This window comes from Oncorhynchus tshawytscha, linkage group LG01, assembly GCF_018296145.1.
Source record: "Oncorhynchus tshawytscha isolate Ot180627B linkage group LG01, Otsh_v2.0, whole genome shotgun sequence".
Lineage (NCBI taxonomy): Eukaryota > Metazoa > Chordata > Actinopteri > Salmoniformes > Salmonidae > Oncorhynchus > Oncorhynchus tshawytscha.
In genome coordinates, this window is record NC_056429.1 from 77,524,718 (window position 1) to 77,541,565 (window position 16,848).

The 16,848-nt window shown below is 42.0% G+C and overlaps 1 protein-coding gene across 1 annotated transcript in view; it reads left to right on the plus strand.

The window, feature by feature from the left end:
* The first annotated feature begins 4,004 nt into the window (after positions 1 to 4,004).
* The window catches only part of hk1 (hexokinase 1), a 44,085-nt gene continuing 31,241 nt past the window's right edge, over positions 4,005 to 16,848 (plus strand). The window contains exons 1-2 of the mRNA XM_024430734.1: positions 4,005 to 4,299; positions 13,146 to 13,308. Of these exons, the coding sequence (XP_024286502.1) occupies positions 4,105 to 4,299; positions 13,146 to 13,308 (358 nt within the window). The 5' untranslated portion in view covers positions 4,005 to 4,104. The remainder of the gene's footprint in view (positions 4,300 to 13,145; positions 13,309 to 16,848) is intronic.

Consider the following 16,848-nt stretch of genomic DNA (forward strand, 5'->3'; position numbering starts at 1 on the left):
AGTCACATGTCTGTGGAACTTGTTTAGTTTATGTCTCAGTTATTGAATCTTGTTATGTTCATACAAATATTTACACATGTTAAGTTTGCTGAAAATAAATGCAGTTGACAGTGAGAGGACATTTATTTTTTTGCTGAGTTTATGATGAAGCAGCATCGCAGGCAGCCCAGATCTGATTTCATATTTTGTGGGTTTAGATGGTATGTTCTGCCTGAAGGGGCAGCGGCCCCTAAATGACATAAACTGCTCATCAACAGTAACATTGGGCCCAGGGTTGTAAAACAGGGGACTTGTCCCACACTGACCTGATTGCAGCCAGCTTGTCTCTCTGCCGCCGAACTGGTCTGGTGTCTCGGTTGTCGAAGTGGGTAATCCTGGAAATAACGTGGAAGTTTTCCAGAGATATTGTTTCACTGAAAAGTTCTCTGCCAGTTTCAGCATCCCACAGTGATTCTGTGGATTCCCCATTGGATCTTAAAACACCATCAAGGCTAAGAACCCCAAAGTATGCATGTAAATGAGTTTGGTCCATCTCATTCCAAAAACACACCTTCCCTCCAAATTAGTGCAGTCCAGAATGATTTTCTGGATGGTGTCTGGGATTAACAGTTCAAAAGAAGACAATGTCCTGCACATGAGTAACCACCATCCGCGTTGGCCCTGGTTGCATCCTTATCACATTGGCAGCCATGCGTAGTGGCTCATTCCTTGGGCAAGAAGACCATTACATTTCAAACATTTTTGACACCCCTATTTCTCCTCAGGCAGGCTGTTGATGAGCTGGTTGCTGACGGTTCCTGGGGCTAGCTGCTGACGGGCTGGTCCTGGGGCTTGCTGAGGGTCAATCTCATTCACTTCTTCCAACTCACTGTCAGACTTCGAATTAACAGAGACACGATCCTCATATTTGGAAAATTCTTTATCTTCCAAAGTGGAAGACAGTAGTTTTCTGTCTGCAAAAATTATTTCTAAGGCCCTCTGAGCAGAGATTACTTTTGCCATACTGATTGATTGTGGTAAGGAGCTATTTATTTGTGTCCCTCCCCCAACACACACACACACACACTTTTCCACAGTTACCCTCGCGTCCAGTGGACCCGAACACCACATATGTTATATAAACGTGTAGAGCAGTGCACATTGTGAACTCAAAGAAAATGTGTTCTTTTACATGTTCTTCACAGAAAATGAGCCAAGGCCAATGAGGTTCAGGTTGAAAAAATAATTAATTGTATCATTTTTCTTTTAGTAATCATTGAAAATGGGTCCCACAGAAACTAACACCACACAAGAGTTCACGCTAACTTCCTTTAAATTCTACACATTTTGCCATGATTTATGCCATTATGATATCTGAATGAGAGTAACAAAAACATCTGTGGGGGCCCCCTGGAGGTCAGGGGGGCCCCTGGTATGTCACCTTCATGCCCGGTTGGTAAATCAGCCATGATTACTACAAGTTTAGATAGCTGGCTAGAATAACTTACCAGTCTAAAACATGTGAGCTGACATGGGCTAATTGAGTGACTGTCAGTGACTGACATAACAAAAGGAAAATCGCTGATGAAAAACCAAATTTAGAAATTGCGCCTTGTGTGTTCTACTATTCTAAGGCCTAGATTCAATCAAATCAAACGTTGACCAGCGATAGCCAACACCCGCATAATTGATGTTTTGGTGGTGTCGCAGGTGTAACTGCGTTGGTGCTGACAAAATTGGTTAGCAGCTGCTCTTGATCATTGTCACGAAGCCACACCTGTCCCACTCACGTTAGAAGTTCAGAACAAGGAAGTGTAGGCTATATAGAAATAATGACGTTCAAATTGAAAATCATTAAACTAAATAAGGAGGATTTCTATCAGACTAATCGAGGTGTAGATTATATCTCACATTCCAGTGTTCAAACTTGTAACAAGGCTGCATGGGATTTCTCTTAATGCTACTCCATGCAGCCGATGGGAATGTCCGCTTTAGGTTTTATGCCAGGAGCAGTTGTGGATTTTACAGCTCTAACGCATTTCTACCTAAGACACTGCCAAAACAACCGCTATGCGTTTTTTTAGGGGTCATAGGCCATCTAGCGGCCAGGGGTCCTAAGTAACCGCTTATGTCACTTATGCCCAGGGCTGAAGTTGATGTTGTTGATGTTGTTGATGTTTTGTGATATATGGTTAATATACCGCGGCTAAGGGCTGTTCTTTTGCCTGGACACAGCCCTTAGCCATGGAATATTTGCCATATATCACAAACCCCTGAGGTGCCTTATTGCTATTATAAACTGGTTACGAATGTAATCAGAACCGTAAAATAAATGTTTTGTCATACCCATGGTGTACGGTCTGATATACCATGGCTTTCAGCCAATCAGCATTCAGGGCTCGAACCACCCAGTTTATAATCAAAAATATTCCACAGCATAGGGCATACAGAACAAACACATATTATTGTAATCTTCTCCCCACCAATGCCAAAACTGTTCAATTTATATCTGGCAATAAAATAAAGCTAATATTTGAATGATCAACTCATAAAATGTGTTTCATGCAATGCACATGATCAAAATCATATTATATTGCTCAGTGTGAATTCCTACCTATCCCAACTCTTTGGGGGAACATTTCCTCTGTTATCTACTGTGTAAACATCCTATACTCTATGTTGTCCCCATGGTGATTGTAACCGAATCTGTCACTGACAGGAAATTGCTATATGTTTGTAAAGTCTGTGTTTATTGGTTGTGTCTGTGCATGCATATCCAATGTATAAGAATCACTCCCTCTCAGACTCTATTGTATACTATACGTGGGTAATACAGAGTTTTGACATTTTGAATTATTAACCTGTTTTATTAGTATTGATGGAATATCATACACTGTAAAGGGGTTGTGGTGAATTTGGCAGTAACTTACAGGCAGCTAAATTCCAACTAAACTTTGGTTTAAAAGTACATTACTGTAAAGAAACATGTTATCAATTTGTAGTGGTCATATAGTCCGTTTCTGTGACTTTGCAACATAACTGGACCTCTAAGCACTATTCTAGTGACAGTGGGTAGATTGAGGATTAAATGTTTGTGGCACCAAATAATTTAAAAGTATTGAGACAAATCTACAAATAATGCAGTCCACTCGACTGGCAAATTGCCACCCAGGCAAATTCCAATTGAGGGCAAAGTCATAGTATGTTTCAAATAGTCAAGAAACAACGACAAACACAAATATCCTCTGGATTGTATCCCTGGGGGTAATACCTGTTCTCCTAATGCTCCCCATTGATTCTCACAGAATGCCTGTCCAAATCCCCTCATCTTTGTTGTCACTAACAGCACTAAACCTTTACAACGCTGTGATAAATTTCCTTCAAGCAGCTTGTAAAACTGACCATTGTAGGCAGTAGTGAGTTAACAGACCGCAGCAACATAGTCGACATTAAAGGAATTCAACATAAGTATTAGTCAGTAAAATGAGCTCCCTGACAAGCTGCAGTGACCCCCTTAGAAAAAGCCCTTCAGAGGTGAAAGGACACTTGAGTGACCCAGGCTCAACCAAAAAGCAAGGACAATAATTATTCATTGTAATCTAACCCCTCTCTCTGCCTACTCTTTAACCCCTATGAGCCATCACAAATAAAATAAAATAAAATTTGATTGGTCACATACACATATTTAGCAGATGTTATTGTGAGTGTAGCAAAATGCAGCGTGATGAATGTGTAACCCCTCTCTCTGCCTACAGTTTAACCCAGATGATCCATCACCACAGCAATGTGATAAACATGCTTGTTTGTTTCCTATTTTGCACAGTAAAAAAAGGATCAAGACCAGTTCTCTATCCCTTCCTTCTCTACCTCCTCTACTTCCTCATTTCCTCCACCACCCCAGTGTAGGAGAGTGTGTGTAACAGGCAGCCAGTCATCCTGTCAACTGTGTTCTGCGCAGGAGGCCCTGGCTTCAGCAGCTTAGCCAATCAGAGGACAGGCAGTAGGCAGGGCTTAAACCAGTCCCCATCCCAGCTCTCCTGCTGCCTGTATCTGCATTCAAGCTAAAATTACTCCATGTAGTCTGACTTCCTGGGAACCAGGGGGAGAGTGTTGCGAGCCCCATACATGACCCATTTCTCTAGCTTTGTTTGGACTGAAACTGGGATCTTTTTTAAACCTCCTCACCAGGGAGAGGGGACTACAGGGATTTCCCTTTTTTTTAGCTCTCCGTTTATTCTTTCACCACCGGTGGACAGGATGATCGCAGCACAGCTTCTGGCCTACTACTTCACAGAGTTGAAGGATGACAAAGTCAAAAAGGTGAGTGCCCTGTAGGAATGTGGCTACAGTGAGCAGAGCTGTTGTTAACTACCTTCCAAAAATAGGACAGCTTTGAGGCACAGAGCTCAGGGCCATGTGACAACAAGTGACACAATCTGAAGCCCTGTGCTTATTGACTGTCTTGAAGCTGGTAGATTCACTCTCAGGCTTACATTTCCCTGTCTTGTGATGCATGCAGCAGCATCTACAGTGCCGGTCAGGCATCTTGTTTGTAACACTGCAATGCCCTTGAAACCAGGATGTAGCCTGCCCTGAGCAGTGGGCCCTGGGTTTTTCCATGTCTGTTGCGACTGAATGTGTAGGGTGTGTTTAGCTCTAACCTTGTGAGGGGGCAGTTCAGGAGCATCTACCACTACCCGCCTCCTGAGTTAGGTTTCAGCCTTCAAATGATATTGCTCCAACCCGCTTCCTGGAGGCCCTTGCTGTAATAATTTCGCTCTATCATTGTTGAGAGAGAAAGGAATGCAAACTTTGAGAATGCACATGTTGAAAATGCTCAATACCTCCTTTCCTGGCTGTTGCAGGACTACTAGCTAGGGTGTGTTAGTGGCAAATGTGCCTAAATAACAGTTAGCAAGAACATACTGTAGCTGGCAATCCTATATCCTTGTGATAAATGTAATCAAATCAAAATCAAATCAAATTTTATTAGTCACATGTGCCAAATACAACCTTATAGTGAAATGCTTACCACTGAGTAAAGGTTCTGAATATTTTATTTGTATAATTTAGCAAACATATCTAAAAACCTCTTTGCTTCGTCATTATGGGGTATTGTGTGTAGATTGATGAGGGGGAAACTATATAATATGTTTTAGAATAAGGCTGTAACGTGTGGAAAAAGTCAAGGGGTCTGAATACTTTCAGAATGCACTGTGCTTATATATATATATACATTGTTGTGTCTTTACTGTCATTTAATGTGAAGACTTGTTTTATCAAATCAATTCTCTATGTAATTATTATTACGTGATTAAACTAATAATGTCAACTTAATTAACTAGGAAGTTGGGGCACCACGGAAAATGTGATTTACAGAGCTATAATTTTCAGAACTAAGAGCTATAACTCTTCAGATATTTTAATATCTGATCGATTAGTCATTCTCATCAATGTATTATTATTACCCTGTTAGTCTCATTCCAAATGTCGTAAAATTCTTGGTTACCTGCACAAATTCCAGCATAAATTATGAATCGGTGATATACAAATTGGTTTAATTATTTATTTATTATCTAACTAAATAATCACAGAAATACATAACAGAAAAAACAGTAGATATTGGTTTCTAACAATGATAGAAAAGTCCCTAGTGGACTAAGCCGATAGGACAGCTTGGTAGACAAAAGTGGGACTGAGAAAGAACGGAACAGACAATATGGATTCATTACACACAGTCTATAATTATATTCATTGAAATGGTAGTCCTTTGCACATGAACGGCCGCTCATTTGAGAATAATTGCAATGTATATATATTTACGCCCGTATGTCATTGTTGGAATCTGTAGGTGTCACGCCCTGACCATAGTAAGCTGTTTATTCTCTGTGTTGGTTGGGGCGTGATAGTGACTTGGGTGGGTCATCTAGATGAAATGTATGTCTATATATATGCCTGATATGGTTCCCAATCAGAGGCAGCTGTTTATCGTTGTCTCTGATTGGGGGATCATATTTAGGTAGCCGTTTCCCCATTGGTATTCGTGGGATCTTGTCTACATGTAGTTGCCTGAGTGCACACCAGTAGCTTCACGTTTCGTTTTGTGCTTTATTGTTTTGTTTTGGTGAGTTTCAGTTTATTAAAATATGTGTAACTCTATTCACGCTGCGCCTTGGTCTACTCCTCTCAACGAACGTGACAGTATGATTCATCAAACTCTGGTTAACTTTCATTGAAGTCACAAAGTCTTTTGTGGTTGTAGAATGGATACTTCAGAGTACCATTCAGAAATGTTGTCGGTATTCTCATCCTAGGTTTACGTAATTTCTAGCTGCAGACTAGTAATTTGTGTCGTCTAGCCAATGCTCCATGTGGGATGGTTTTCTAGTCTTATGGTTTGTGTGGTCTTAACTAATCGAGATGTCCGGCTTACCGTGGGTCTCTTTGCCTTGAAATGTACATTTCGTCAAGGGTGGTTTTATACATTTCAGAAAAAAGGGCGGTTCTATGACACCTGATGTAATGGCTGACCTGACTGGGGTGTGGCCACTGACTAGTTAAACTTTACATTGACAATTCTCTCATTTTAAAGGTTAAGGCACAGCCATGTTGAGTGTGTTTCATTTGATGATGAAGGACAGGAAACACACATAACTGTACCTCTGAATGCGTACATTTCTCAATTATGGGGTTTGCATCTAATTATTGAATAAAATTAACGAGTTAAGATTAAACTATTTGTGAAATGATGTAATGGGATGTTAATCACCCTGTCATCTCAGATTTTGAAATTATGCTTTACAGCCAAAGCAAGACAAGCATTTGTGTAAGTTTATCGATAGCCTAGCATAGCATTGTGCCTAGCTAGCAGCAGGCAGCTTGGCCACAAAAATCAAAAAAGCAATCAAATTAAATCGTTTACCTTTGATGAGCTTTGGATGTTTTCAATCACGAGACTCCCAGTTAGACAGCAAATGTTAATTTTGTCCCATAAATATGATTTTTATAGCCGAAATACCTCCGTTTGTACTTCACGTTTGGTTGAGAAATCCACCGGAAACTGCGGTCACGACAACGCCGAAAAATATTCCAAATTAGATCCATAATATCGACAGAAACATGGCAAACGTTTTTTTAAATCAATCCACAAGGTGTTTTTCAAATATCTATTCGATAATATATCAACCGGGACAGGTGGCTTCTTAGTAGGAAAGAGAGAAACAATGGTCGCATTTGTCTATTACGCACAAATCACTCTGAGAGCCTCCAGCTGACCACTGATGCAATGTTGTTGTTCAGGCTCATTTTTCAAAATAAAAGTCTGAAACTATGTATTGTGACACTAGATACATTGGGGAAGCCATAGAAAAAGGAATCTGGTTGATATCCCATTCACTGCTCAATAGGGACGCATAGGAATGCAGAGCTTTCTAAATAAGAGTCCCTTCCTGATTGTAAGGGGGCACTATTTTTATTTTTGTAAAAATAACGTTCCCAAAGTAAAAAGCCTATTTCACAGGACCAGATGCTAGAATATGCATATAATTGACAGCTTAGGATGGAAAACACTCTAAAGTTTCCAAAACTGTCAAAATATTGTCTGTGAGTACAACAGAACAGATATTGCAGGCGAAACCCTGAGGAAAATCCAATCAGGAAGTGCCTCTTATTTTGAAACCGTTGTGTTCCTATGCATCCCTATTGGCCATTGAAAGGGATATGAACCAGATTCCTTTTTCTACGTATTCCCTAAGGTGTCTACAGCCTTTAGACGTAGTTTCACGCCTTTATTTATGTTGAAGAATGAGTGTAAATGACTACATTGCGTAAGTGGCCAGCTGAGGGCTCTCAGAGTGATTCTTGCGTAAGGTAGAGGTAGTCATTTTTCCTCTCGCTCCTACTGAAAAGCCAATTGTCCCGGTTGATATATTATCGAATAGATATTTGAAAAACACCTTGAGGATTGATTATAAAAAATGTTTGCCATGTCTCTGTCAATATTATGGATATAATTTAGAATTTTTTTCAGGGCGTTGTCGTGAGTGCTATTCCGGTGGATTTCTCAACATAACGTGACCAACAAACGGAGGTATTTTGGGTATAAAAATAATCTTTATGGAACAAAAGTAACATTTGCTTTCTAACTGGGAGTCTCGTGAGTGAAAACATCCGAAGATCATCAAAGGTAAACAAGTAATTTGATTGCTTTTCTGATTTTCGTGACCAAGCTTCCTGATGCTAGCTGGACATAATGCTATGCTAGGCTATCGATAAACTTACACAAACGCTTGTCTTGCTTTGGCTGTAAAGCATAATTTCAAAATCTGAGATGACAGGGTGATTAACAAAAGGCTAAGATGTGTTTCGCTATATTTCACATGTGATTTCATGAATATTAATATTTTCTAGTAATATTTTTTGACCGTTGCGCTATGCGAATTAGTGTAGTTGATGACAATTCTCCCGGATCCGGGATGGGTAGTTCCAAGATTAACCACGTTTAGATGGCTTTTAAACCCTTTTGAAATCATTGAACAATGGTTGAGAGATGAGCGTTATCGTCACGCCCGAATCAATTAGTGCATGACAAGGTAAGCAGTCCTCCAGGACTGTTTCCAGGTATGGCCGTTTAGATTCGCGTTTAGTGGACATATTCCCCACAAAGTGGAGTGGTCGTTCGCAACGACGTGATGTGTCATTTCGGTCCGAGGTGAAGGCAGATTTACTTTTCGGATTTTGAGTGGGCTTGGCTTTAACGAAGCTTTTGACTTTTTTCTTCGCAACCTTTGCATCATATTCTATAGACAAAGCCTCTGGGCTTGTTTCTTGATCAGGGTGGCCATGGATTGAGTCTTGAGTGAGAGCAGGAGAAATAAAAAATGTAACATCCTTAATGGTCAATCAGTTAATTCCTGCGGACCTTGTGTCTAGCAATTCTCCGTCTACTCCTTCTGACTTATCTTTGACCATTTTCTCAAATTCTTCTCGCTTTAGTTCTTCACGTAGTGGAACTTCCAGAGAACATTGGTCTACGTTTTGATTGTCCTTTAACCCTTTGTTACCCTTGTGCTCTGACACGTTTTGTGGGTAGGGTGCAGGAATGAAGCGAACAGGTCAATGGTATCGGTAGTAGTTTCAATGACGATTTAATTTACAGTTATTTAGACCGCAGAGGTTATTGGATTTGTGGTTTTGTAGTAGAAACCGTTGTTGTGCATCATCTATCAGTGCTCCAATACCATATAATGTACCCTCTAACTGGAGTGAGTGCTCCTGGTCTGAAACCGTGTGGTCAGGGCTCTTAGCGTTGCGAGCTTTTGATGCCTCAAAAGCTGTGCTTGCAAGTTGTCTGAGTTGTAAGATAGGCAAGCCAACATTGGCTGTAGGGCCCAAGTAGGGCCCAAGTTTGTTTGGCAGTGTTTTCCTGTGAGCTATTGTGTTTGCGACTCGCAAACACACTGAATTCTCATTTCAAAGCTGTGGAAAGTTTAGTATAGTTGTTAAGCATGTGTTGCCGTTACACAAATGAACCTTGTCGACGTTTGCTTCAACAGGTAAACTCGGTCAGAACCTGTAGCATTCGGGTAGCCCTCCAATGTGTCCTCTATGTCAGCTAGGAATGTCTCAGTATCGTTTGGCTGACCTGGAACGGGGTCAAAGGTGTGGAAATTCTTGACAAGTTTGTCAAGGTGTTCCACGCCAAGTGGACGGAGAAGGTTGGCTTCATCCTGTGGGAAATTGGAGCCGAAAGGCCAAGAGAAGAAGCCAAGCTTTGGTTTTATTGGCCAAGAGGTGCCATATTACTCAGTGCTGAATGGCCAAGAGGAGAAGACTGAGGGACACATGAGGGAGGCAAAGTCTGAAACCTTCTATCGTCTTCACTCCTTTGAGTGCCGGGCTCCGGTTGCTTGGTTGGGTAGTCATGCTGTAGCGCGTGATCGTTCTGGAATTCCACCAGATTAAGGGTGGTATTCTGCTGCATTGCGGATTCCACTTGAGCGCTTAGAGTACTGAATTTAGGCACGTGAGTGTATCACTGGCTCCTTACGGTCTCAAACCTATCTGTCATGTTTTGCAGATAGAGGTTTTGAGTAAGGAGCGAGAGATTCAGAGATGAGATTTCCTGCGCTTGCTTAGAAATCAATATTTCCATCTTCATCACCTGAGTTCTCTCATCATTAATTTGCTCAGCAACTTCAATGAATTCTGCTGATTTGTCCTCCAACTTAGTCATTGTGTTCATTAACTGATCATCTTTGGTCTGTAGCATTTGGAGTAGAACAGTGTTACTTTGAGTAATGTTCAACAAAACTGCATGCATGTTATCAAGTTGAGCGCTCCTGTTTGTAGATAACTCGTCAGATTGATCTAGTTTTGTGTGGACATCGTCGTATTTAGTTTTGGCTAAATGGAGTTGTTCCTGTAGAAGACGATTTTGTTCCTGTAGGAAACAATTTTTTTGAAGAGTTTGTGCTCTATCGTCGTCATAAGTTTTTGCAATTACATTTAATTGTTCAGTTTTCAAACGTAGTTCCATAGCTAGCAGAATTTTTCCCTTTTCTGCATTTGTCATCAATTTTCCAGTTCTCTCCACCTGTCCCTTTATGTCTACTGTGTCCTGCCCGTGCTTCAGCTGTGCACTGTGGTATTGGACCGAAGCCAATTATGGATGGCAAGACATCAGGGACTGGAGATAACCTTCACAAGGCCTGTGCCCGATGGTTGATTTTGGAGAGCATTTGTCGTGATTTATACTGTTTTTCTGCTAATGACAAAGTTAGGGTTGGTATCACTACTGAGGTCAGAGATCAATCCTTTTATGGGTGAGGTTTCACTAATTAGCGGGGGAGTGGGAACCAGCTTGCACATTATTAGAACATTTGAGAGAATTTGGGGTTTTGGAATACTTTGGAAGATGCAAAGACAATTTGAATCTATTTATAGATGTTAATGAACCATCAGTACTGTATCATAATGTGGGAGTTGCATGTGAATGAATTTGCAAAAGCAAATTTACTTGATTAATCAATGATAATGATTAATCATACCTGTATAGGCAACTGGGAATTAAAATGGAATTATCCTGAGAAGTTAGTTCATCTAGGTTAATATGGGAAAGTTTAAAATGTCTAATTTAATTGGAAGAACATGAAAAGGTATTTTCGACAATTTAACTTATTAAATTGAATGAGACGATGACATCCAATCAATTGAGATTGTCTGGATTATCATACGTGTAAACAGTCGTTTGAAATGTTAGGGTACATTCATCACCAGGTTCACATGTCCCTAAGGCCGAAGCCACATGGGATTCCTACTGGAAGCGGGACTTCATTCAGCACTGGGTAGTCCTGAATGAGCTTTGCAAATGCACATTTTACTGATTTAATCAATGTTAATGATAAATCAAACCTGTATAGGCTATTTGGGTATTAAACTTTAATTAACCTGAGAGCGTTGCTGTATCAAGGTTAATGTGGAAAAGTTTAAAATGTCTCATTTGTAGAAACCCATCCATTTGGATATTATTTTAAGTGTCCATTGGAAAAAGGTAAATCTGGCAATTTTACCTTTTAGTTAAATTGAATGAGACATCGATATCCAATCAGTTGAGACAGGCTGGATATCATAAGTAACTACTTGTTAAACGTAAATAATTATTTTTAAAAGAAACGTACTGGCGATTCTTCAGCCCCAGGGGGTCACGGATCGCGGAAAGCTGAAATCAAATGGAAGTACAAAGGGACAGACTTCCGTCGGGCAAGGCGGAGGAATTACAGCGTGACACAGGAAAAACAAAATGGCTGCTTTCCCTTTGTTAGCTTAGCATCTCATGCAAGCTAATCCTACTTTGTACAATTTCAAGCATAACATAGGATCCCTTTCAGCAAGGAAACGGTTTTACTTATAACGTATTACGTTCAAACCATTTCTCTGTGTGATTTTCGTGATGTTTACCGGAACGCACGCGAAACAAAGAAATGCACCGTTGGTCTACTTGCGTAGAAATGCGAGAGACAGAGAGATAATTATAATTATCGTGAGTTAAGCTAATATCTACTCAATTTCAATCGGCTAGCCCTGTATCCCCGCTCAAGAAATTAATAATGACCGAGCCTACCCGCTTCTGAAATGCGGGAGGCAGAAATAGCACTACGTTTGGCCAATCGCTCTATTTCTCAAATTTCTATAAGTAGCTGGATTGTGTCCTAGCACTTATAAATGTAATCACTAACTTTACAACTCATTAGTCACCCTGACGTCATCAGATACGTAATCAAACAACGGGACTTCTATGGCAACACACACACAACCAATATTTCCTGTCTACAACTCCCCTGCTGTATAATATAATCTGAGTGTAAAATGCATTCTGCTTTTCAATTTTATATAGGCTGAATGAAAATAAATGCCTCATTCTATTTTAGATGATTCACACGGGGCACCAATATGCCGTGTCTTTACTGTCATTAAATGTGAAGACTGTTATTTTATCAAATAAATTCCCTATGTGTAATTATTATTATGTGATTAAACTAATCATGTAAACTTAATTAACTAGGAAATTGGGGTACCTCGGAAAATTTTGATTTAGAAAGCAAAAAGGTTCATAATATAACTTCAGATATTTTAATATCTGATCGATTAGTCATTCTCATTCAATTTACTACCTGGTGATGTCACCAAAACAGGCTGAAATTTATTTTCAAACAGCTCTCACAGTATTATTCCAACCTCATAGTGTGGAAATATATATAAAATACAGGAAAATCATGGTTTTGACTGCACTGGGCCATTAACAGGCTCTTATTTAGCTCTTTATAAATAGTACACTGTTCTGAGATATTTACCTATTAGAAACAATTCGAATATCAAATATCATAACGTGCTAATTGTGATGGTAATTGTGATAGTAGCCATTTTGAAGTATCAGAAATAAAAAAATATCAAGGTGACACCCCCACACATGTGATATCATTGAAAAGCCCAGAATGTCCTCTCAATGGTACAAAGGGACCAAACACAAAGCCCATTGTGTTCCCTCTTAAGGAGAAAGTAGGTCATATCATCTTAATGTTATGAATTATGAATGAATTACTCCCTGGATTAATTTGAAGAAACTGGTTGTAAATGATCAATGATGATGATGTGTTGGTGTCTTTCAGATCGATAAGTACCTGTATGCCATGCGTTTCTCCGACGAGACGCTGATGGACATCATGAAACGATTCAGGAGGGAACTGGGGAATGGGCTGGGTCGGGACACGAACCCTACAGCAACTGTCAAGATGCTGCCCACCTTCGTCAGGTCCATTCCTGATGGATCAGGTGAGCATGGACACTCCAACCAGATACTCAGAGGAAGAAGAGTTGTGGGAAATCTATGCCTGGTTCTTTCTTTTTTAAGGACAAGATGTAATAACATGTTAAAGATTTGTACAGTTACAAATCCAGGTGTGAGGCAGAAACCAGTTGGTCAAGTGGCATGGTTTCTGTTTTTTCACCCATTGGCTAGAGTCACAATAGAAATAACAGGGTCTGGGCCCATATCCACAAAGAATCTCAGAAAAGGTCCTAGGAATCCTGTTAAAACCTGTTTTAAGAATTAAAAAACTCCCAGCTCAGAATAGGTTTTAGGATGATGTTAAGACACTGCCCAGACAAACTCACCCCATAAAAGTTTATCAGCTGATAATCACAACAGTTTGAGTTACCGTAAAGGAAAGATAGTTATGATTTTTGTCGTGTCTTTGGCATCATTAAAGTGAAGACTTATTTTATCAAATCAATTCTCTGCAATTATTATTACGTGATTAAACTAATTGTCACGACTTCCACCGAAGTCGTTTCCTCTCCTTGTTCGGGCGGTGTTCGGTGGTCGGCGTCACCGGTCTTCTAGCCATCGTCAATCCATTTTTTATTTTCCATTTGTTTTGTCTTGTTTTCCTACACACCTGGTTTCAATTTCCCTCATTTATTTTTGTGTATTAAACCTTCTGTTCCCCCCATGTCTTTGTGTGGAATTGTTTATTGTTTATTGTGCACATGTTACTGGTGCGCATTGGGTTTTGTACCCATGTTTGTTTATTTCGTTATGCCGTTGGTTTTACAATTAAACTGCTCCTGCTATTACCTAGTTCTGCTCTCCTGCATCTGACTTCCCTGCCACCAGTTACGCACCCCTTACAGAATTCCACACCACCCATATGGAGTCAGGAGGAGCAGGTGCCCATTGTATAGGGGTCGAGGAGCGCGTCCTGGAGCAAGAGGCGATGATCCACCATCTTGGCGCCACCCTGGACCACATTGTCCAAACCATGGACCACGGGGAGAGACAGGGAGTTCCTCCAGTGCCTCCCCCAGCACAACAGGGGCCTCCACTACTCACTCCCCCTGCACCCGGTTCCAGTGGGATTCGCCTTACCCTCCCCGGGGAGTACGATGGGACAGCTGCCCACTGCCAGGGACAGCTGCCTTTCCTGCTGCAGTTGGATTTATACCTGGCAACCGTCCACCCGGCTCCTTCGGGCCGTGAGAGGGTGTCCGCCCTCGTCTCATGCCTCTCGGGGAAAGCCCTGGAGTTGGCCAATGCTGTGTGGGTGGAAGGAGATGTGGTGCTGGACCACTTTGAGGAGTTCACCCATTGTTTCTGGGCGGTCTTTGACCACCCGCCCGAGGGCAGAGCGGCGGGTGAATGTCTTTCCCACCTGCTGCAGGGGACGGGGAGTGCACAGGAGTTCGCTTTGGTCTTTCAGACCCTGGCCTCTGGAGCGGGATGGAACGACAGGGCCCTGATCAACAACTATTGCTGCAGTTTACACGAGGATGTCCGTCGAGAGTTGGCCTGCAGGGACACCACCATTACCTTCGACCAGCTGGTGGACCTGTCCATTCGGCTGGATAACATGCTGGCTACCCGCGGACGTCCAGATCGGGGTCTGTTGGTTCCATCCCCGAGCACCACCGCTCCGATGCTCATGGAGTTGGGAGGTGCTGCGCTCAGGGAGACCGGAGGAGGTTCCTTCTCGGGCACCATCTGTGGCCGCAGAGGTCACACTGCTGGCCAGTGCCGGGTTGGTTCCTCTGGGGGTTGAGGCAGCAGGCAGGGCACTCTGGCGTAACCACAGGTGAGAAGGCACCATTCTCACCCAGAGCCCTCTGTTGCACACATGTTTTTGTTTGTTACTTTTCCTGAGTTTTCTCCGCATTCCCAGCATAAGGAGCTCGTCGATTCAGGCGCGGCTGGGAATTTTATTGACAGATCATTTGCCCATAGTTTAGGGATCCCCATTGTTCCTGTGGCTACGCCTTCCCAGTTCACACCTTAGATAGTCAACCATTAGGGTCAGAGTTGATAAGGGAGGCCACCGCTCCTTTGGGCATGGTGACGCAGGGGGGTCACACGGAGAGAATCAGTCTCTTTCTCATTGACTCTCCTGTGTTTCCCATGGTCCTAGGCCTACCCTGGTTAGCTTGTCATGACGCCACTGTTTCATGGCTACGAAGGGCTCTCACGGGGTGGTCGTGAGAGTGCTCGGGGAGGTGTTTAGGTGTTTCTGTAGGTGCTACTACAGTGGAAAGTCCAGACCAGGTCTCCACCGTGCGCATTCCCCCCAAATATGCCGATTTGGCTCTCGCCTTCTCCAAAAAAGAAGGTGACTCAATTACCACCCCATCGACGGGGGGATTGTGCAATAAATCTCCTGGTAGACGCTACACTTCCCAGGAGTCACGTGTATCCTCTGTCACAGGCGGAGACGGTGGCTATGGAAACATATGTCTCCGAATCCCTGCGTCAGGGGTACATTCGGTCCTCCACTTCCCCCACCTCCTTTCTTTTTTGTGAAGAAGGAGGAGGGAGGTCTGCGCCCGTGTATTGACTATCGAGGTCTTAATCAGATAACTGTGAGGTACAGTTACCCGCTACCTCTTTTCGCCACGGCGATTGAGTCAATGCACGGGGCGCATTTTTTCACCAAAATTGATCTCAGGAGTGCTTACAACCTGGTGCGTATCCTGGAGGGAGACGAGTGGAAGACTCCGTTCAGTACGACCTCAGGGCATTATGAGTACCTAGTCATGCCGTACAGGTTGATGAATGCTCCATCAGTCTTCCAAGCCTTTGTAGACAAGATTTTCAGGGACCTGCATGGGCAGGGTGTAGTGATGTATATTGATGACATTCTGATATACTCCGCTGCACGCGCCGAGCATGCGTCCCTTTTGCGCAAAGTGCTTGGTCGACTGTTGGAGCATGACCTGTACATCAAGAATGAGAAATGTCTGTTCTTCCAACAGAACTCGGGTGGAAATGGAGAGTGACCGCATCTCAGCTGTTTCACACCTGGTTTCAATTTCCCTCATTTATTGTTGTGTATTTAACCCTCTGTTCCCCCCATGGCTTTGTGTGGAATTGTTTATTGTTTATTGTGCACATGTTACTAGTGCGCGTTGGGTATGGTACCCAAGTTTGTTTATTTCGTTATGCCGTTGGTTTTACAATTAAACTGCTCCGGCTATTACCTAGTTCTGCTCTCCTGCGTCTGACTTCCCTACACACCTCGTACACTAATCATGTAAATGTAATTAAGTAGGAAGTTGGGGCACCAAGAAAAATCTTCAGATTACAAAGTTATAATTTTCCTAATATAACTCTTCAGATATTTTAATATCTGATCAATTCGTTTTCTAATTAATTAATTATTCTTTACCTCACGGTAGTCTCATTCCAAATGTCGTAAATTGTTGGTTTTCTGCACGAACCCAGCCTTTACTATGAATCATCCATACTGTAACGGATGTCGTCTGGAGATAGAGAGGAGGACCAAGGTGCAGCGTGGTAAGTGTTCATGTCTTTTTAATAAACAA